Genomic DNA, 23,010 nt, shown 5'->3' on the forward strand with positions numbered 1-23,010 from the left:
TCATGAAGTTGGAGGCTTTGGGCTATATTTTCATGATTTCACATCTAAGTTCAGGATTTACCTTTTACAGCATCCTCAGCAAGTGTTTACTGAATATATCGTTTCCTAAAACAAGTTTCTTGCATGATATTGGTTTTGTTGGCAGTCCTTAGATGTGATTACTATTGGTACCTTCTTCACCTGCTTCAGGAACTCTGTGTTATTGTTTGCATATCTTGCCCCCACTCCTCTCTTCTGCATTTTTGCTAGTAAAGTGACAGAATAGATCTTTTCTGTGCTGCTAGTAGGTGTCAGACACATGGGTAGAGGTGAGATGTCTTGCAGATCTGAATTCTAGACTAAGCATTGTAGCACAGAAACATGGCAGTAGCTATCCTTAGTGACCTGCTTTAATTTCTGTGCCAGAGCTTTTTATCTTTCTACACTGCAGTTGTGTTTAGCATAAGCTAATATTTTTTCCTTTGTCTTGTCCATGAGTTGTGATGCAGGCAGATAGTTTGCTGAAGACATTAATTTCATCTGGTTTTAAGAATATCAATATAGCTGCTAACACAGGCAGCTTTGTGATTTGTATTTTCATATGGGCTGGTTTTGATATCTGTGGACTTGTAGTATCACTATTTCATGCCAGGCTTTGAAACAGAGAAGAATTACGGTAATAAATATTGTCTGTATTCTAAGAATTAAGCAGATGCAGTATGTAACTTTTCTTTGATTTGGTTTATGTTCATATTTAGATGTTACTTGACACCTGAGTTAGTAATCAAACATACCAGTGTTAGTATTATATTTTTATTATGAAAAAATGAGAGTCCCTGAGCTCAGTTGTTGATGTATGTTATGTATGCCTTCCTGTGAGCCACTGACCTGTTTTTTCTTCAGTTTACTCCAGATCTTACGGTGCTGTGCTCTAGCCTTAAAAAGTATTGTTGCCTTGGTAAAAAAGTGCAAAAGCATGTTACAGTACTTCAGGGACTGTAATGAATCCAGGAAAGAAAAAAGACTGATTAACTGGATCAGAAAGGTGTGGGTGATATTTTACAAACAGACTGATGGAATCTATTCCCTCTTGACTAGAGAACTGGAGGGTTATTGGTAGTTCTTTCTGAGAAATTATTTCTTTACAAATGCGACTATGGTCTCTAATAATAATCATGCTGATTTATGACTTCTCAAAGTTTGGTGGCAATACTTGTGTAGTCTCAAAAGTAGATGTGAGAGGAAAGTGCTAGCTTATGAAATGCATTATCATCTCAGAGAGAACTGTGTAATGTCAGTAAGATTTTCAGTAGAATGATATTTCATTTCCATTTGCATTTCTGATTACAGTCTCTACAGTTTTACATTACAACTTAGAGAGCTATGTGATTTTTAGTTATAACCTATTGACGGTGTAGTGTGGTCTGCCTTTATTACTCTAACTCTCCAAGCCTCTTTACTGAAGGCATAGCTCAAGTTAGATAACATAGAAGAAAAATGCTTTTCTGTGACAAGAAAAAACTCGGTCATCAGGTGCATTTAGGGCGGGTTTTATTAAGCATTTTAAGTTGGAAAGATCTGTGAGCGCCACTGAAAGATACAATCTACTAGTGCCCTTCTCCTCAGTACTCACTCCCTTCTACTGGCCGAGGTGTTAAATGAGGCCAGGGAATAGATCTGGCTGAAAATGACAGAAAAAAAATAGTTTTAAAGTTATTTGTTATGTTTATTTTTCAGCGATGTGCATATTGTAAGCACCTTGGAGCCACTATCAAATGCTGTGAAGAGAAATGTACCCAGATGTACCATTACCCCTGTGCTGCTGGAGCAGGCACATTTCAGGATTTCAGTAACTTGTCCCTCCTTTGTCCAGACCATATTGATCAGGCTCCTGAAAGATGTAAGTACCCAGTATTCACATGACACAATTAGTAACAGGTTTTATGAAAACTGCTCTGTGGTAGGATCAGCTTAAGAGCACATTTGTTTAGACCTATTTTCCCAGTTCACGTACCCAAGAATTCACATATGTTCAGGTATGAGAAAGATACAAGTTCGTAGTCTTCTATTTTTAAAGACTGACAGTGGGGCACAGCAAAGTTAGTATTTTTCTTTTTTTTTTTTTTAGTGACAGAACATGGAAATGGTTTACTCATAAGGCTGGGCTTCCATGAGGTTTTAGTTCAAACCAATAGGCTTTCTTACTTGCCCTAACTCAAGTTAGAGCAACCATATTGCAAACACTTCAACTAAATAATAGGTTTAGATCTGTTAGGAGCTTTATTTTGTACTTGTTCCAAAGAAGAGTTGATCCTAAAGCTCTCAGTTTTATCTCGAGGAGAATAAAACTGTGTCTTTTGGTTAGGCTTTATTAAGGTTTAAAATGAATGTACTTTTGTTATGAGATTAGTTGAGTATATCAGAAAACCAAATTAAGTGAGTGGTTATGAAGTATATTAATTAAATTTGACTTTCATAAGAATGATCACGTTTTGTATGCGTAAGAACTACTAAAGAATTTCTTGGGTTCATTGAATTGTTCATAATTTTTAATGAAATAATAATTGAAAAAATTAATTCTTTGTAGCAAAGGAAGAAGCAAATTGTGCAGTGTGCGACAGCCCTGGAGACCTCTTAGATCAACTTTTTTGTACTACCTGTGGCCAGCACTACCATGGGATGTGCCTGGACATACAAGTTACACCTTTAAAAAGAGCAGGTTGGCAGTGTCCTGATTGCAAAGTGTGCCAGAACTGCAAGTAAGTGAGACTTAAGGGACACAGAGGAAGGTGGTATGAGATTTATGTTCTGTGATTTTAAAACTTCTATTTTATTAACTGTTCTTTTTTGTGAAAAGTGTAGATTATTCACACAGATATATCTTTTATGATATTATACTAAATAGATGAACAATCCCACGTGTTGGGAACTTTCTTCTAAAAGAGCAGAGCTGGAACATTATACCCCCAGTTATCATTATCTTGGCAGGTTCTGAAGAGCAGCAAAACCTTCTGGCTTTTTCCTCCTTTTATACAGGAGGATTTTTCTCAAACTTACCAAATTAACAAATTGGTTTAATTTAGTGCCTTTACAGTCTGTGAACCTGTGCTTCTACTCAGCTGACATTTCAGCTGTGCATGTACCACATACTGGGGAGGTCCCCTGCACTAGGCCCTCTCTTCTATTTTGTAATATCTTACAGAGGCAGTTAATGAGTCATTATGAAAACAAATACATGGCTTAGTTGAGCAAAGAAAAAAAGTGACATGAATGACCATGATTGAATTGTTACACCAGACAAATACTGAGACAATGAAACATAATTGTTGTGGTAGTATAAGGGTTCACTTAGAAAACTGACGGCTTGTACGCTTATTCCTATATAACTTCATCTGATGAGCACGGCAGGGTTCTTTTGCTTGCTTGTTGTTTTGTTTTTTAAAGGGCTTAATAGAAAAGAAATAAGAATTTTATTCAGCTTTAGTCAGATCAGCTGGTACAGTATGAAGGAAAAAAGCCACCTCACTACTGCCTCATCTACCTGATCAGTCAGTGCTTTGCTGTTTTCCAAGCAGATCACTCAGTATTTGCTAGCATTCTGATTCACTCGCTTTAAAGATTGTTCCCTGATCACACACGGCTGATACCGAATGCCAGCAATGAAGTTATAATAATGAAGCACGTTCTAAGAATGTGCTCAGCTGCCCTCTGAGCTCAAACCACGACAGTATCCTTAAAAGTGTCGTGCTGGATAATTACAGTATTTGCTAACAAACCCTCTCTGTAGTGGAAAAGTAGAAGAAAATGTGATGTTTTCACACCTATTCCTTTATGCAGCATGGCAGTTTTATGCCAGCATTGAAAAATAGCATTTTAAGCATATCTCCATACAAAGAGAGAGTGTTTACTGTTTTTTAAAGTACCGGGTCTCCTAGGTAATGAAGTAGGATCTAGTATGTGCAATGCCATATATTATGAAGCTTTATCAAGGCAAATCTTGTGTCATTTTTATTTATTGAAATAATTTATTTAAACTAGGGCGGAACACAGTGACTTTAAATATTACCAAACTATTTGTCTTATTCTTTGCGAGTTTATTTTATTGCTGAAATTTGTGGTGGAGCTCTGTACCTCCTCACGATTGTAGGAAAATTGAAATCTCTTACTTTAATGTTTGTTTTGCTCTTGCAGTCATATTGGTTGACATTGTAGGAGCTCTGGTAGTCAGAGGTGATGGCTCGTTTTTCTCTTTGGAAAAAATACAGTCAGACTGTTTGTAGGAACAAGTATGGTTGCATGTTCTTTTCAGAAAGAAGTAAAGTACATATTTCAGATTTTGAACTGATTTCAGTACAGAAAGGTCATTAAATCTTCCTACATGTATGTAAATGAAAGTGGGCCCATTTCTAGAAGTCGGAATCCTTGCACGGGATCAGCAGTTGTCAAAGTAAGCGTAGCAGTCTTCATCCATACTAAAATATGAATTTGAGGGCATTATCTCTGGAGCTATTTGTAAGTGGTATTCATATATTTTCATGTGCTCAGCTATGTGTCTTCCTGTTTAGACTTTTCATTAGATAGATTTTTGTTATGGCTTGTTTAAATAGTTTTTTTTTAACCACGTGTTAATTTTCTTAGACATTCTGGGGAAGACAACAAGATGCTGGTGTGCGATACATGCGATAAAGGCTACCATACTTTCTGTCTACAACCGGTTATGGATGCTGTACCAACAAATGGTTGGAAATGTAAAGTAAGTTAAAGGTTTCAGAATAATTCCTTGTCGTTATAGGGGCCCACATTATGCTGTTCTAGGTGTCGAGCGGACTGCTGTCGCTGTGTAACTAACTTGTAATTTCTGAAGGAATCCCGCTCGTATGTAACGATGTGGCTCTGCAGCTGCTGTGTGAGGGTAGCTGTCAGTGGCTGAAGCAGCCTCTGGAGGACAGTACATCAACCCCCATAGGAGAAAGTGGAAGCGTAGGATCCAGATGGAGTGAATAACCTTCACTTAATGACAGCTGCTCTAACTGTTTTAGTAAACTAAAACCTATGCAGTTTACCTATGTAATCTATACTAGAAGACTCCTTATATTCAGCTGTTTCTTGCTTATGAGAATGGAGGTTCTGCAGCTCAGGGGTTCCTTTGCATTTGAGGAGGGCAGGATGAATTTGTTGTTTTATCAGTAATATTGTAAGTGTAAGTAGTAATAAAAATATGATTTCAGCATAACAGGGGAAGTCCCTGTATATGAGATGTATGTAATTTCATAGTCAGTTTGTGGCAGTCATAAGACAACTCCCTTTTATTTATAAAAAGCTTGGTCTCTTAAGAAATACTCCTTTCGAGCCAGGGAGTAGCCCAAGGAAACTCTTCTTGCTGTTGCAAAGGCTCTTCATGGTCTGTTATCAGATCTTGGATAATTTATTAGTGTTACCAAGGACAGAAACTTTATTTAATTTAATTCAAAGCAGGAAAATGTCAGTTAATGGCAGTTCTGTCACATTGTGAAATACCATAATTAACAACTAAATTCTTGTGATCTCTAGAACTGTAGAGTATGTGCTGAGTGTGGCACACGAACAAGTTGTCAGTGGCACCATAATTGTTTGGTATGTGACAGTTGTTACCAACAGCAAGACAACTTATCTTGTCCTTTCTGTGAAAAACTGTGCCTCCAAGACTTCCAGAAAGATATGTTGCATTGTCACATGTGCAAAAGGTAAGAATCCTAATTTTTGTTAAATTGTACTGAAATGTCTAAAGTTTGTGGTGAACTGTATGACACTGATGCGTTTCTGTGAAGGGTGTGGACTGTATTTGATGTACAATGCTATAGTATCTTGTGCAACATCTTGATCCTTCATCTCTAAATACAGTGAACAATAGTAGGAAGTCCTATTTTAATCTTAGCAAATAAGTATTAATTGGCAGTTACCTGAGGTGTATAGAGAAATATGTGCTGCTGCTGCTTCTTACGTTGCATCTGTTTTGTGAGTAAGCAGACTAGAAGAGTCAATGTCCTAACTTTTAAAGACACAGTGTTATGGGGTTTTTTACATTTTCAAGTATGTGTTCTCTGGTTAATTTTATGTGTTTTGCTATGCAGGAATTTAAAAAACAAAACAAAGCAAAATGTGCTCTTTTCAACCTTATAAGTATGTGGGCTGTGTTTCATACTCAATGCTATAGTATCTTGCTGTGCAATGTCTTGGTATTGCTATAAGTGTTGTGGTGTCCCCTTGACTTTAGTGGTAGTTTAAGTCTTCAAATTTAAATTTGTTAACTGCTTGACATAGTGATACATCATGCTTATTTCTCTAAAATTCTTCATAATAAAGCACTGGTTGGCGTTTTTTATTTCCCCATAGGAATGGGAAACTGCTATTTAAAAGTTGATTTTTACTAGGATACTTTATATATTTATTATTAAAGTCATAGTCTAACATTAATAGACTAAATTAATCTCTCTAGGTGGATTCACATAGAATGTGACAGATCTCCAGGTAGTGAATTGGAGTCTCAGTTGAAAGACTACATCTGCACTCTTTGTAAGCAAGAAGGGGATCAGACTCAGTCACATGATGTAATGGACACTTCTGAACTAATTCCTGAACCCGACAGTATAACAGGTAATCAGACATAATCTTTATATTTCCAAAATGCTAACATCAAATACAGGTATCTGCAGCTGTCTCACTAAGTCTTTTGTGAACCAGCCACTCATATTCTGCTCTGTAGAGTTCATCCATTCCTTCTAATAGCAGGAGCTTCTCAAGCATGGGTGGAGCCATCTTCTCAATATGCTTTCTGGCTTCAGGATATCCTGTATTAGGAACTTGGGCAAGTAAGCACCTTAATGGTGGCTCTCAACCTTCCAGCTCCAGCTTTCCAGCCTGTAACTGCAAACTTCTCTGTTTTGTTTTGTTTTGTTTTGTTTTTTGACATGGTACGGTTCATTAATGTATTCGACAGCCTAACTTTATTCAGTTTTGCATAACTACTATGCATAAGCCAGTTTCTGGTAGATGTTCCTGAAAACATCCGTTTTTCCTGTTTCCTTCTTGCTACTTGTCACTCTCATAGTGCCCTTTCTCCTCACTATGTGCAGGTAGGATACAGCAGTGGAAGCTGGACAGTGTTCAAGGGACAGGTATATTTAAACAGCTTTTAATCAGTTGTTGTTTTTCAAAACTATATAATCAGTCATCTTGTTTCTGAGAGATCCTTATCTAAATGGACAAATTAAGTAAAAAGTGAAAAGGGAATTTGCAGAAAAGTGTAAAAGTATTTATTTTAAAATTACTCGGTAACAGTTAGGAAGCACAGAGAGAACTTGGATCTGTTGATCTGAGTCCAGTGGATAATCCACAAGACTTGTGTTGTGAACTCATAACTGAATGCCTTTGCGTTTCACACCATGTGCACTGTTGAATAGCACCTACTCTCATGCTAGCTGAATTTCCTAAGTACAGTTGTAGATATATTTGGAAGCGAGGTAAAATCTAACAGATTAACTGCACTACCACTGCCATGTGCATTTTTGATGCTTAAAGCGAAATGCTTGTGCATTGATCTTTTGTTAAAAGAAATTGCTAGCTCAGTTGTGTAAGTATCTGTGTTTTCGAAAGCCTGATAATTTTTTACTGGAAAGGAGAGGTGTTGGACTGCAACAAAACTCTTTAATTTTTGTGTGTTCAAAGATGTTTTGTGTAAACAAGTCATCCTCTTTGATGTTGGCCTGTATGTGTAAGCTCATCCCTTTTATGAGCAGTAATGAAATGATGAAAAAGGTGATCCTGGAGGAAGGGCAGTGACAGTAGGTAAATGTACGTAAGTGGGCAGAAGAACTGTCAGTGATCCTGTGCACTGGGTTAGAGAAAGTGGTGACTTCAGCCTTTGAAGATCACTTCCATTCTGAAAGGTTAGTAGAGGCTGTTGGACTCTCGGGCACTGTATTTAGAACATTCAGGATGAAGTCCAAGTGATACCCAAGTCTTACGCTGGAAAAATTCCCCATCTTCTACTGAAAACCGTTTTGAATAAGTAACAGGTTTATTTGAAAGGCTGAAGTTTTAAGTAATACTTCTGTTAGGATTTCTAGCTAGTAGAAGCATACTCTTATCCCCAAGGAAGAACAGGACTGTCATCTCAACTACTAGGAGTAATCTGGAGCTATTACAGTCATGCGGTGTTTTATACTCAGGAGAGCATTTTTGTACATTAAAATCAGATTGGGAGCTAATCTAAATGATCATTTCCTCAAAGTTAAAATATCACTTTAAAGTTGATAGAGTCTGAGAGCAGTTTTTATGTGCTAAAAGTAGCATTACCTCATAGTTCCTGGCTTTTTGAACTTTAAAAAGACTTTCTTGAACAGAAAGCTATATTCATTTGACTATTTTTCGTGCTAACATCCGTGGAGGATCAGTTCCTTTTGAGTTAAAACTTACTGTATACTTTGTTTTTTCTGCTCCTACTTTGTCCAGTGCATTTTAATAATTTTCTTAACTGAAAAAGCTTTTACATGAGGGAAAAAATAAGTATTTCCTGTTTCTGTGCTGTATGATACTGTTAACCAAAGAAGTGCTCGCTAGCCCCTTTTCCATGCAGATTCCTTATTTAATAGGTGGAACTCACAGATGAAGGGATCTTAGTTCTAAAGTGGCAAAATTTAGTTTTCATGTTGTTGAACAGCTGTAGATTGAAAATCAATATTCCAAGTGCTGATAGTAGATGGAATCTCATATCTATGCTGTAAATCACTGTAGGATTTGAAGCCTTCATGCTACAAGTCCTGTTTTGTTTAGCAGACTGGAATTTTTTGTATTGCTCAGGTAATGCAAAATTCTGTGACTGTGTACATTTAGTTTTCACAAATAGGTGTATGCAGTTGCTTTACAGACATTTTTCACTGTCTGAAAGGTATAAAAAGCTTCAGTGTTAATGAGAAAAAGGCTCTTAGCCTTTAAGGAGTACTATATAGTTTCCCTAACCTTCTCATTGACCTGATTTGTCCCAACTCCTATCACATTGTTAAACACATTCTCTTTAGCCAAAAGGTCAAATGGTGACAGCAACTACTGATGACAATAGAATAAACATCATACCAATTTCGATAACTTCTTTGCCTCTCCTTAAGCTTGTACAATGGAAATGGAAATGGAAAGTGGTGAAGATGTGACAATTCAGGAACAGCCCATTACTGGTGATGGTCCTGGTCAAGAATCAGCTGTTGGATGTGTCACAGACGGTAAGAAAGTTTTGCAGGCTGAGAAAATGACAGTACAGAAGCCTTTAGCGCACCCACTTCCATTCAGCAAGGTTTGTGGTACTTTATAAATTTAAGAGGAAAAAGTACCTGGAAAGCTGTAGGAGACAAATTGCATCAGTTCTACTTTCTGAACAGTCAAGTGACAGTATTAACTTCTTTGATGAAGAAGTATTTTATTGAAGGCAAAGATTCCTTTGTGTAGGAGAAAGTTGGTTTACTTTTTTTAGTGGGACTGGCTTTCTCCAAAAGCTGGAAATACAGTTAAATGCTTTTGTACACTGGAGGTTTATAGTACAAACTATTATTTGTTGCTACTCAAATACAGTCACTCACACTTTCTCTTCAGGTCTTTTTTGTTTGTAGCTGCAAATAACTGGATTGGATTCATTTCCTCTGGTGTGTTTTGGGGCATGCTGCAGAACTTATTTCCAATTTATGTGCTTTGTGGCTGTAACTCCACAAGTATCCTTGGTTAAGGATGTCATCTTTTCTTTTTTCCCTTTGAAAATAAAAGATAATTTATTTAATAAAGAAATGTACTCATCCAGACAGGGTGTGCTGCAGTAACTGATCATAGTGTTCTGGGAATAAATATAACTTATCAATCACACATGAAGTACCAGCCAAAGAAAAGAACACAAGTAGAATGGTTTCTGGGTCAAGTCCTCTAAATGTGTTAGTGACCAATATCAGTGACAAAGAACTTGCCAGTATGTACCACCCGCTCCCAACTGATGTTGGAGGATGGTTGCTATAAGGGGAAACAAGAAACTTGCATATAAAGCCAAAGCAAAAAAAAAAATCTTGCCGGTTAGCTGTGATCACTGTTACGCATCACAACCTGTGGTATTAGGGCCATGATTTAAAACTATCAGTGAAGGCACATTCATAATAAAATGCTAGGCTTTGAACTGTAGTGGCTGAGGGGGTTGTAGCAGTGTGAATTTAAGAAGAGTGCAAGTGTAATAGACAGTAAGTGGCCTGTAAAAGCATCAGGGTCCATCATGAGAAGCCAAATTCGGAGCAAAGAATGTGGTTCTCCATGGAATGGATACAAGACTGGCTATTCCTTGGTGAAGAATGTTGTGGATGAAAGGTGCTTGATTTGGTTCAAGGGAAGGCTGGACAAATATTTTTGAAAGAAATCCATGAGATATTAGTAAATTAAAAACCAGCACCAGCTGTTTTCATTTCAAGTGATTTCCTAAAGTCTGAAAGAGTGCTAGGAGGGAAGTGTTTTTTATTTGTACTTGTCATGTTGTTCTTAGCTGTCTGCTTTTTGGAAGTGTTGGGACAGTTGCTTAAAATACATTAATTTATGCTAGCCTACATCTTCAATACACAGAAATGAAAAAGCAGAAGCTACTTTTAGCTGCCTACCTGGAAATATGTGTTCACATTCCTCAAAAATTAACCTTGAGTCTACTTTCTTGTGATTTACTCTGTTGTGTTTCCAGTGAAGAAAAATAATGAACTAAAAACATAGACTACTATAAACATATGTACAAAGAAAGGTATTTATGAAGTATCTTTTAAGCTATGTATTAAATTCACTTAAGCAAAGCGATACGTACTTGGTGTACTTGTTGTGTACCAAGTATACTTGTTGACTGGTACACCCGTGTAAGTTTTTCTTCTTTGAACTGAGCCTTTAATATGATTGTACTTAGTTACAGGCATGTCACCAGAAGAAAAGACCACAGAACTGGAAACAGAAGTCTCTGTTGAAGTTAATTCAGCTGAAGTGGAAATGTCTCCTGAAAAGACACCAGCATCTGGTGACAGTCAGACTGAGAAAATGATGGAAGTGATGGAAGGTGTTCAAGCTGTAATACATCAGGAGTTAGACAAAAAAGTGGAAGAGACACAGCTACCACAAGGTAGTGTGGAGGTGTCAGAAGTATCCACAGTAGACTCTCGGTCTCTGTCTTCAGTACCTGAGACCGTAACTGTGACGCCAGAAATAGAGGAGACTGAAAGCAAGGGAGATACTTGTATCCCTGTAGAACAACAACTGGAAATAATAAAAGTGCAGAAAGATGTAGAAAAAGGAGAAACCCATGAAAAGTCAGAAACACCAGCTCTCCTAGAAGTAGAAACTACTTCTGCAAATGAAGGTGTTGCAAATAGTTCACCAGTTGGAGACAAACCCTTAAAATCACCAACTGAGACTTACCCCTCACTTCCCCCATTGGTTAATATAAACAAGACAAACGTGTCTTCCTCGCCAGATGTTTCATTAGACTTGCATTCTGCACGAGATGTACAGCACAGTCAGCCCCCAGCATTGCCTTCTGCTGCTGGAAGTGCTCTCCCAACGACTTATATATCAGTCACTCCAAAAATTGGCATGGGAAAACCAGCCATCACCAAACGCAAGTTTTCTCCTGGAAGACCCAGATCAAGACAGGTAAGCTTGTCAAATATTTTATTATACATTTATGAAGCACACAGTTCAGATTTCAGTATAATGCATTAAATTCACCTATTTTTTAGGACGTAGTATGCATTTATTCTTCTAAGTGAATGTGTAGTTTATTTCTTCTTCATGTTAAATAATTGAGAGATCAAACATCATAAAGGTTCTCTAGTGAGAATGTTTCCTTCAGCTCATGCTTACAGCAAAATAAGAGAAAATTTGTTGTATTTTTAATACACATGCTACAAATGCAGATATATTTAATGCTGTGCCTTTAACCTTATCTCTTAATCATTTTCATATATGCATTTATTTTGCCTAGTACTTTCAAATTGTCTTAACTTTTCTGAAGCTGGCTTTACAGAAAAACCTACAACTTGTTTCTGTCACACTACCAGATACTATCTTGATCGACATTGGTGTTGCAAATAATTGGATGGTTTTGTTACATTAGCAAATACCACGTAAGAACTGTTTGGTACCAGTTGTGATTTGACTAGGATTAAGTTTGATGAGTGAAAAGAATCTTGAAGTCTGTCACCTTCTGCAACATCTTGCTCTCTGAGTTGTGTAGTTGTGCGGATAATAGTTCGTCATTCTGTAGGCTTTATTTTGTGTTTCCAAAATTCTACACAAAAAGTATGTCTGTGTGACAAATTACTGTTTCATTTTTGTTCTCATCACAGTTTATTTTTTGTCTTTGGAACTTCTAGGTTGATGATTTCATGCTTTTCTGAACTTAGTGTTAGAAAAGCTTTTTATATATTGCACATTTCTTTCCATTTTTATGTTACCTAAGGGTTCAAAATTCTTGGTTTCTAAGAAAAGGTATGAGATAGAGTTCTGAAAAGGTTGAAAGTGTATAATAAAGTCAGCAAACATGATATAAGAAATTAATTTTGGAAGGTTTTAGAGTATCTCTGGTGGGTTTTTTTACCCTAATATACAAGGATGTATAAATTATTTTTTTTCTTAATACTCTGTACTGTCTTAAAAACTAAAATTTCTTATCTCAGTTTATTATGCATACTGAAGAGGGGTGGGGTTCTTAAGCAGTCTAAAATGGATACAGGTTTTCTGTTGGGGAAGTTTATTTGTTGTCTTTCCTGTCCCAGTAAGAGCTGTATTTATTTTTCTGTGCAATTTGCGCCCTGCTCTGCATAGGAACCAGCATCATCATACTGGTAATAAAATACGTTAACCACCAGAGAACCCACTGAGGAAAACGTGAGGGCTGACCCCAACTTTAGTTGCCTGTAGCAGAATAGATACGCATCTTAAAAAAAAAAATAAAATAAAAAAATCATCTGTAAAGTAGCAATTTATGTGTTCTGTGAGCACTAGAGTATACACATTAAGCTCTTAAGATGCGGTGTGAGTAATGCAAATAAAACTGAGTTGAATTAAAGTTTATAAGTAAGGTGTAAAACAAAATCCCAGCTGTGATGCTGCATAAATAAAATCTTTTCAATAGTTTGCAAGTTACATTTTAAAATAAAAAGGTATTTAGCAGCTTAGCAGTACCAGTTGTAGAATTGGACAAGTTACTTGTAAAATTCACAATCGGTCTTGTAGCAATACGTTAGAAGTCTGTGAAGGTTTCTTTTGATTTCGATTATCTTTGTCTTGCACTTTAAACACCTATTAAGCTGGAACTTTTGTGAAGCAAATAGCAATTTTCTGGTAAGAAAAGCACATGCATACTTTGTTTTAAGTCACAGTATGCTTTCTTGCTTTCTACAGCTTATTCAGTTTTAGCACAGTTCAGCACGTTGTAGAAATCTGTGAAAAATTGTCTTGAGTAAGGACTGAAAAAAAAAGTGACCATGTGGATACTTGATTAGTGAAAAATATGCACTTTTCCTGACAAGTAATCTCAATTCAGCTTAACTAGTTGGTAGAGGTTTGGGCTTTGGGATCTTTTTCAGACTATTCATTGGTCAGTTTTTACTTTTGTTCATCTGATTCTCCCATGTTGGACATACCTGTAGGTGATGTGTCTTTTGAAAAAAGAGAAACAGCTTGTGTATAATAGATGTTTTCTAAACCAGCTTTATTATTAGGACCTTAGTTCTGCTTCCACTGAAATTAGAAATTCTGTTTATTTTGCTGCAGTTAGGTTTTTCTAGTTCACTGTGCAGTAAGGTTTATTTCATATTTGCAGAAATATGTATATGCTTTAAACAGTGACAAAATTAGTGCTGTAAGTTTGCTGTGTTAACATCCTACCTGGGGCCTTTGCTGAGGGACTGAAACCTGTCAAATGACGATCTGTAGAGTATAAATAACAGATTTAGAAACGTCCACTTATAGGGAGGTGCTTTCCTTCTGAGCAAGATTTAATTGGACAAATCTGCAATAGATGAGGCAGGTGTTTAAATATTTTAGCCTTTGAATTAGACACAGAAATTGGTTTAGGTTTTGTTTAGGTCTTACTATTTTTGCTGTAAACGTTCAGTTTTTTTAAAAAATTGTGGACTTCTCCAAATCAAGAGCTGTGGATAGGAGTGGAAGCCTCTAAATATATTTGATTGTCAAAGAACAAGACCTTGTGTTTTCATCTAACTATGCTTAATTTATGTCATCTTAAAAAGTGCACTTTACATATAGTGATTTTTTTCTTAATGTTTATTCTAGTTCTCAGGAGAAAAAATGCTTAATTTTTCCGATATTTGTGCCAGCAGCCCTATTTATGACTCTATAAGCAACTCATTATGTATGATTTTAGAAACTGATTCACAAATTGGCAAAAGAAGAAGCCTCATAGCTGTAACTTTGATCTTCCTTCCGATGCTCTCTCTTGCCCACCTTCAGTGCTCTCCAGACGCTTACATGTGCCGGGGCCTGCTTTGGTTTCCTGTTACTTGACAATTTGGGGCAGGTTTAAAGGCAAGTAAGCAGGTTTTCACCAGGTATGAAAACAAAGAATTAAGACCTGTTGGCTTTTTGTGTCATACTCTACAGACACTACAAAATGGATGTTTTCTCCAAATTCTGGATTAGGGAGAGCAATCATATTAGTCAGGTTCTGGCAGCTGAGAAAAGTGCTGCTTTCTGCTGATCCATCTTATTTTCCACGCGAAGTGCAGCCTCACCGCTGAAGAAGGGACATAACCTTAATTTAAAAGATTTTAGCATGACACAGTGTTTCAGTGCTTGTCTGTCTGAAGATGATCCCATTGATCCAAAACAAGTAAAAAGTGGGGAAAACAATTCTGGAGGAAAAAACGCTTCTATGAAGCTATAGGTATAGCTGTTCAGAATAAACCAGGTCCTGTGTGGTTCTTCTCTGGGTGTCACTAAAGAGGAATTTTGCCTTCTCAAAAGCAAGTTAATTTTATAGGTCTGAGGTTTGCTTCTCTCTGTTTGAAAAGTAACACATAATGCTACTGTTTTGCTTTATGTCAGGACCTAGATTATGCAATACAAATGTTACCTTGCAGCTGGATGTGTTCTTAGTAATATGTCTTAGAGGGAGGTGAAACAAGAGAGGAAAGTTACACAAATAGGGTTGGGTTATTTTCATGGATTAAAGAGGTTGTGGTTCTTGTACTTAGTGAAGCTAACATTGACTCCACAACTGCTTGCTTCTGTTGCACAGAGGAACTGTCCTTGCAGAACTAGTTGCTTGTCCAGGACTGCACAGGTTTAAAATAGATACATCATAAAGAGTCTGATTACTCTGTGGACCCCAAAGACAAGCCAACACTAGCCAATTTCCACAGATCGCAGTATTCTTCAATTTATCCTAGAAGATTTAAATCATTTAATATGTAGTTTACCTTATTGGAATGTCCCTCTCCTGTTTAAAAAAAAAAAAAAAAAAAAAATTAAAAATCCATTGCAATGGATTTCTGGAACTTTGTAAGAAGAAGAATAGGAAAACAAATTCTATGGATCCTGAGTATATTGCTTCTCAATTTTACAAGACACATGCCTCACTGTAGTCAGGGAAATCCTTATAAATGAATAGTTTCTGATTTGGATTTGTTTTTGTTAAATTTCATGTATTGTGCTGGGCAGTAGGATGAAGGATTGTCCCTTTCTTCAAAATCTATTAATAGAATTGCTAATGAAATATATTTGAATAATTATTCAGTTTTGCTATTAAATACAAAGTTATGCATAATCTGAAGTGATTTTCTGTATTGGATATTAGTAGTTTGAATTTGCAGTAGGCTTTAGCAATGTGTTTGAAACACCACTACATCACTCCTATTTTGAAGGGACTAAAACCCATCTCACAAACCATGAAGACAGTATTCTACTTAAAAAGGCTTCGTGAGTCCCTTCCAGGTCCCTATCAGCATTGCTGTCATCACCACCCCTCTCCCCCCTAGCATTTTTGCAGGCATCTCTACTTTGGTTAGAATCAACAGGAGAAAATCCATCTTCTAAACAAAAGAGGAGCTATGCATAAATCAATATGTAAGTACAGTTATACTGATAAGAATTGGTTTTGCTGGTGCAAGCTTATTCTACTTTGGAGAATGTGTTTTTCCTGTGTCAGCATAAGAACTCCTATCAGTAAGGGACATTTCTGCAAGCAGTGTTTGTTAGGATAGCATATTATCCATACCTTCAGCTAGAGGTAGGCTTTAAATCTGCGTCCAGCCCAATGAGAAGATCCTCTATCTGCCATGCTCAGCATCTCACAGACTTCCCATGGGTTTTGGTCCATGGGGTGTCTCGTTTCTGTTACCCTACTCCATAATGGAACCAAATTGGTTTTTATATATATCTGAAACTTAGTTGTTCTTAGATCAGAAACACTCACTAGTAGCTGCCAGCATGATAAAGTTATTACAGTGATGTCCTGAGAGTTGTGTCTGTACAGGGTCTTCTCCATGGAATATGCAGATTCTCCACCCTTGCCTATAAACTGCAAATTTATGCCAGGAGTGGGACCTGTCTTTGATCTTTTCCATATTTCTTTTTCCTCTAATAGTACTCTTAAATTATCATGTAAGTTTGCTAATGACTAATCTGACATATATCTAGTTTGAAATAAATCTTCACAAGGAAAATGGGTCTTTATTTTATGTGGAGGTATACTTTAAATGGTATTGGGTATATTCTATGTATCTGAACTGAACAAATTTGAATAGTTATTTTTGCTACAGCACTGTGTACTGGAAAACATAATGTAAAGTCAGTAAATGGAGGACATTACAACATATGCAACATTGTAAGACTGGTAGGTAAAGAGTTAAGAATGGTCTATAGAATAATACTGAATAGTAAATAATAAACTACTGTTTTTATTATAACATATGTATTATTTTAGAATGCGTTCCATGGAAAATACTGTGATTAGAGGCATTTAATTTTCATCATGAAGCTATTGGTGATCACTACATATTTCTAGGTGTTGTAAGAGATTTTCTAAAATGACACTGAAAAATGCAAAACACTGTGATGAGTTTGAATTCTTTCTTGGGTATTAGGGCTTTTTTGCTGTCTTCAATTACATGGTACCACTAAGTACGTTGTTGTAGTGGTAGATGTTGGAAAAAAAGATCAGAAAGAGTCTTTCTCAAGGATTAGTTTTTGTTATGGTTTTTATATGTTTTTTTTTAATGAGGGGAGCTATAGTTTGAACTGATTAAATTTTGTTCACAACCCTAAAATTACATTAAATATTAAATTGCAAATCCAGCTTTGTGCATTTGTGATTGCAGTAGATTTCATAAAGCGTTAAGCAGCTAAACACAGTCAGTGGTAATTTAGTGAGATCTCCTGACCCATGCTGACACTGGGTTTCCTTTTGTTATAATTTACTTGCAGCTGTGTTGTTCAATTTCGAGGACTCAAGAATATGATGGAGAATTAGAACTTCCTGTTTCTGTCACAGTACATAATTATTGCCGTGGTTCTGATGTAAATGAACTGAATAGAACTTTCTCTTCAGTGTTGTGTGGTAACAGGCATTAATTAAAAGCCAAAATATAATTAATGCATCTCTTTGATGTAATTAATTTGTTCGTAGTATTGTGGAAATGTGTGTTTTTAATTAAGTTTATCTGACCAAGAATTCAAATGTTTCTGATCTACAATAAAACTTGGATTAAATTTCCAATTTAATTCTTAACAATATGGTTCATAAATCATATACAGTTCATTTTGTTTTGCAAGACCAAATATTTCATATTCAGATTTAATATTCTATTAGCTTTTAATCTTTTGAATATACTGAATCGCTAGAGAAGTGTATCTTCATAAAAGGAAAATAATTTTGTGTGTCCCAAATAAGAGTAGGTGGGTTTAGTTTTTGATTAAGTATTTTCAGCACATCTGAGATCTTGAATTTTGACCTTTAGCCAGCATATTGCCTCCCTTATAAATTGATGTAAAGATTGTTTCTGTGATACGCAGATTTTGAGTTGCTCTTGTATAAGAACAGTTACTATGCATTATGAATTTTAGAAAGATACGGAAACTGTAATTAAAAGTCAGTGAAATTTTTAACTTTATCGTGCTAAAATGGAACATTCTTTGATATTAAATATATGGCTAGCATAGTAAAGGTAGCTTTCCTATTGCCACAAACCTGCTGATTTAGTTGCTAACTAGTGTGACAGTGCTTAGTAAAAACATGAGAATTTGAAGAAGTGTTTCATAAACTGCAGTGCCCTTGATACAACAAAATCAGACTTCAGTCTTGCCACTTCTGCCTGGTGGAAGCTACTGCAGTCTTGAGGAGAGGGATTCACCCAACCACCGATATCTGCAGTGCTAAAGATCTGCCGTGGCCACCTCGAGGTCCCCGTTGGGGTCACTGGAGAGAATTGGGGACACGTAGGGTGGGACTGACCTGACAGCCTCTACCCCGTGCGGTGAGCTGCCCTTTGCGAGCAGCCGTTTCCCTTCCTTGACCATGCCGGGAGCCCAGGGTGGTTCAGCAGAGGTAGAGAGTGATGTGTGTTTCAGAGGAATCACCCCCAGGAAGTGTTTGGGTAGGTGTATCCAGCCTCTGTTTCTGTGGAAGTTTGTTTGCTTTCTTTCCTCCATTTCTGACTCAGTGCAGTTGTGCCCACGTTATGTCATTAACGTTACGCCCTTGTGCTGTGGATGTGACCAGGGACTCCCCTCCACCTCTGCCTTTGCAGGTGCAGAAGGTTGAGCAAAAGCTCAACACTATTCCCTTGTTAGAAGTTGTGGAACCTTTTGATCTGGGGCAGTCTGACTGAAGTCAAGCCCAAAACTGGGATAGCAGAATGTTACTGTGTAAGCTGTTGACTCCAGCATGTTCACCCTAACCCCGAGTGCAAGCCAGCAGTTGCGGGCACCAGCAGTTCAGCTGGAGTGTTCTTTGCAAGCACCTTGGCAGAAGGAAGACAATGATGGGCAGTTGAAAGCACACAGGTAGTCTTCTGGCCACTAAGCACTTTGTAGGTTGTGTGTCTAATTACCACCTTGTGTGGGCAGAATTGTAATGTTTTTATATTTGTGTTACATTGTCCGTATTCCCTTTCCCATGCAGGCATAGCTAAACTCCTAGCAAGCAGATTTATACTGAATACCATCATGTCCATCCACACTGTGGATTGTACCACAACAAAAATGTTGGCATTTTTAAAATGCAACTTTTATGCGTAATTAAGCTTTTAGGTCACTGCCAAGCTTTTTCTTTTGGATCCATTGTGCTAGTTTGAATGCTGAGCTATCTGAGCAGCCATAGGTGACTGCCTACCCAGCTCTGCAAGCAGAAGGCATCCAGTGAGCTTTTCCTCATGTGCTTGAGGGTAAGTGAGATGTTGGCTCATACTCACCTCCATCAGCAGAGAGAGCTAACCTGACTGTGTCTTACACAGATTAGGGAGGTCTTGCCCATGAACCTTCTGGCCCGAAATCAGTTGCAGGGCAGTTTCAGTCAGCACAGCTGTGAGCAAAATACCTATTTACAGTCTGAGATGAATATATGTTTTGATGAGTTGTTGATTCAGAGAAACTGTTTCCCACACATTCTTGATGGAGAATATTTAATTTCAGAGAAAAGAACAAAACAAAACACAAACCACATTTTGCAAAGCTATCTAATTTTTCTTCATGCTTATTATTGTATAGACCAGTATTCAAAGGTGTAAATGTGTTTGGGCTTGCCCATGTGAGCCGTTATGCATGTGTGAATAGTTGGGACTATTAGTATGCATGAGGTTATTCCTCTGTGTATCATCCATGCGGTTCTACTGTTGAACATCATTCTCAAGAAGGTAAACCTATGCTTTTCATCTGCTTTACTTTTCACCTTGGTATTCATTATTTCTTAATCTCACAAACTTAGAATTAGGAAAATGTATTATACTTTAACTATTCTAATGTGTAAATGTAGAATGAAGTTATTTGATGGCTGTCTCCTGCAGGCTTTACTCAGAGTTTGAGAAAGTCTTCCACAGATTTTCATGTGTATGAGGAACTTAGGCAGCTTTTTTTTCATGTCCTTCTTAGCATCTTCTGCTTATTTTGCCATATTTCTTGTGACAGTTATACAGTATCTCACCATGATGTGAACTAGATAAATAGGGACAATAATAATTTAGTTAAACAGAGTTTGTAGGTGCACCATATGGATGTATATTATTACATGTTTATAATAACATATTAAAATTCAATACCACAGCATAACATGAAAACACCAGGGTGAAAAAAAAATTAGTGGTGGTGGTTTATAATGCTTTATCTGTGGCAAATTTGCAGGAAAGAGATACTTTGTTAATTAACATGGCTGTTTTTCTTTTCTATTCCAATGGTTTATTTATATTGCTTTTGTTTGACATGCTTCTCAAACTAGTTGTTGCTGTGATTGTCAGTAGTTTAGACTCAAAAGTCGACTAAGGCCATCTGTTCTTTCAAAATGTGATTTGAAGTGTAAAAGGGAATGTTATCATCTCAAACTACTGTCTTCTTCATTTGATGCAATAAAATTTAGGGATATAATTTGTTGCTATGATTGTTTGCTTTCAGTTTGTAATATGCTTTGTTTATAAAGCTCATTTTGTTGTACTTAACCATCAGTTGGAGGTTAATATTTGTTTCAGTGTATGTTTTAATGAGAACCTAAACATTTCCCACCTTCCTCTCACTTGGTGAACTAATTGACTACTTAAGTTAACGTAGAAATGCCTATGCCTGCATGTGCTTTGCTTTTCAGATTTTTTTTGTTGCTTGCTTTTTTCTTTTTCTTTTTTTTTTCTTTTTTTTCTCTTTTTTTTTTTTTTTTTTTTTTTTTTTATGTTGCGAAGTTTTATACATCTATTTTCTCACCTACCGTATCCTAGGGGGCTTGGAGTACCAATAATACAGTCAGCCCACCTTCCTGGTCCCCAGACATTTCAGAAGGTCGGGACATTTTTAAATCCAGACAGCTTCCTGGCAGTGCCATTTGGAGCATCAAAGTGGTAAATAATTTGAATTTATTTTCATGTATCCATTGCTATCTTTCTGCTGTAGAGACTAGTGATGAAATTCTGTATCTCACAACCGAATTAATCTTCCATTCTATTACTGTTAAAGGCCTTTAAAAATTATTGAAACTTTGGAGCTTTCAGGTTAAAAAAATATGTGCTTTCCAGACTGGGCAGTATGATGGCATTGCCCTGATTTTCAGTGGCAGAGAATAGCTTGTATTATCAATTTTTTGTGTCTCTCGAGTGCTTCACTTTTTGTGGTTGGCTTTACGTAGCTGTCAAAATGAATTACTTGAGAAGGAGAATGTCCTTAAGACTGGCAGTAAGGTAAGCCAGGCACGGAAAGGAGCAGAGATCTGAAGGGTGGCTTGAATTTGTTGCTGTGGAGAAATCCTGTAGAGTGGATTCAAAGTGACATCATTTTTAGCTTATGGGGGAATAAATAACAACTTTCCTACCTGATTAGATGGACCAAAGGTTGTATCCACAGTGACATTTACCATTAAAAACACCTGAAGAAACTATCTTTTTTAAATAAAGTCAAAAAAGCTAAATGATGAAACTGGCAAATAGCTATAGCTTCCCAATGATTTATTTTCATCTCACTTTAACTGTCATGCTAATTTTATGTTAATTTGACATTAGCCTAGCTTTTGCTGCTTTGAGCATTAATTTTCAGCTTAATATTCAGCATTAACATTGATACAAGTATGTGCTTATTTCCTGTTACTAGTTGTGTGAAAATAACAATACTGATACCTGGTCTGAAACAGATAAAATAAGAAACATGCCAGAAGAGTTTACATCTTAAAAAACTGACACTTGTATGTCCTGTGTGTGCATATGTATTAACTCCATATATATGTAAGAACAGCATTTTTTGTTTCACCTTAGTACATATAAGCACTTCAGCCATCAGTAGCATCCTTCCTTTCACTTCCTAAAATAGCATTGCGTTACATTACATCGTTGTATAAGAGTAAGTCAACTTAATTTCTCTTTCCATTATTAGATGATGTTAATAAGATCTTAACATTGGGATGCTTGAATTCTCCCTTTAATTGCGACTATAAACTTCTATATCTTTAAAACAGAGGTTGACATATTTGAAAAATACTGCTGGCAATATTGAGCCCATAGTGCTGTTTTCCATCCAGGGAACTCCTGTCTCTGTCAGTAGAGGCTGTTCATGTCTGGTGACAGCATCCCCAAGGAGCTTTGTGGTTCCGTCAATGTTGTTTTATTGAGTAAATGTTTTGTCTTGGTATTAAAAGTAGTTTCCAGCAAACATTGGGATACAGACACCGTGTCTAGATACTTTCTGGATGGAGTTGGCCTGTATTAGGAGCCGAGATTATTCGCAGATTTGAAATGCAATAATCTCATTTTTTTTCATAGTAGGAAAGGTGCTTATTTGAGTATATACCATAATTATCGTCAGTTATACAGATCAGAGGCTCTGAAGCATGTTGTAAAGATGTCTGATATACCAGCCAGAACTCGGGGACATTGTGAATATGTTCTCTTTCCTCTCTGGAAGTGATTAGGGAGAATTATTGATCCTTTTTGTGTTCAGTTAATTTTGAAATAAATAAAAAAAAAAAATCAAAGTCACAGTATTAATATCAGGTAATTATTATTAAAAACATGCTTGCTTTTCCACAGTTAATTGTAGTTGAACATACTGTGAATACTTCAGAGCACACAACACTGCAACTGTGCATCTGCATCTAAAATAAGGGGGAAAAAGAAGCTGTCTAAAAATAAGTGGATATTTTGTAAGAAAAATGTCATGTTATGGGAAATGTTGATCTGAGTGTAATTGATATAATTAATATAAAAAGTTCTCTCTGTATCTGCTGAATTAAGAGAGTTTCATGGAGCCAGCCTCCTCTTTCACTTTGGATTAGGTCCTAATAAATTCCAATTT

General features: G+C 36.6%; 1 protein-coding gene across 15 annotated transcripts in view; it reads left to right on the forward strand.

Annotated features, from left to right (window-relative positions):
- The window catches only part of KMT2C (lysine methyltransferase 2C), a 201,933-nt gene that overhangs the window by 105,604 nt on the left and 73,319 nt on the right, over window positions 1-23,010 (forward strand). For 12 of the 15 annotated variants that reach the window (XM_033009705.2, XM_033009708.2, XM_033009703.2 and 9 more), the window contains 8 exons: window positions 1,717-1,879; window positions 2,567-2,738; window positions 4,618-4,732; window positions 5,530-5,702; window positions 6,455-6,612; window positions 9,123-9,233; window positions 10,925-11,664; window positions 20,952-21,071. In XM_033009705.2, the coding sequence (XP_032865596.2) occupies window positions 1,717-1,879; window positions 2,567-2,738; window positions 4,618-4,732; window positions 5,530-5,702; window positions 6,455-6,612; window positions 9,123-9,233; window positions 10,925-11,664; window positions 20,952-21,071 (1,752 nt within the window). The remainder of the gene's footprint in view (window positions 1-1,716; window positions 1,880-2,566; window positions 2,739-4,617; window positions 4,733-5,529; window positions 5,703-6,454; window positions 6,613-9,122; window positions 9,234-10,924; window positions 11,665-20,951; window positions 21,072-23,010) is intronic. The other 3 variants (XM_033009711.2, XM_042802234.1, XM_033009704.2) reach the window with 2 other exon arrangements.

Source organism: Tyto alba, unplaced genomic scaffold (genome assembly GCF_018691265.1).
Source record: "Tyto alba isolate M040663 unplaced genomic scaffold, T.alba_DEE_v4.0 Super-Scaffold_38, whole genome shotgun sequence".
In the NCBI taxonomy this organism is placed as follows: Eukaryota; Metazoa; Chordata; class Aves; order Strigiformes; family Tytonidae; genus Tyto; species Tyto alba.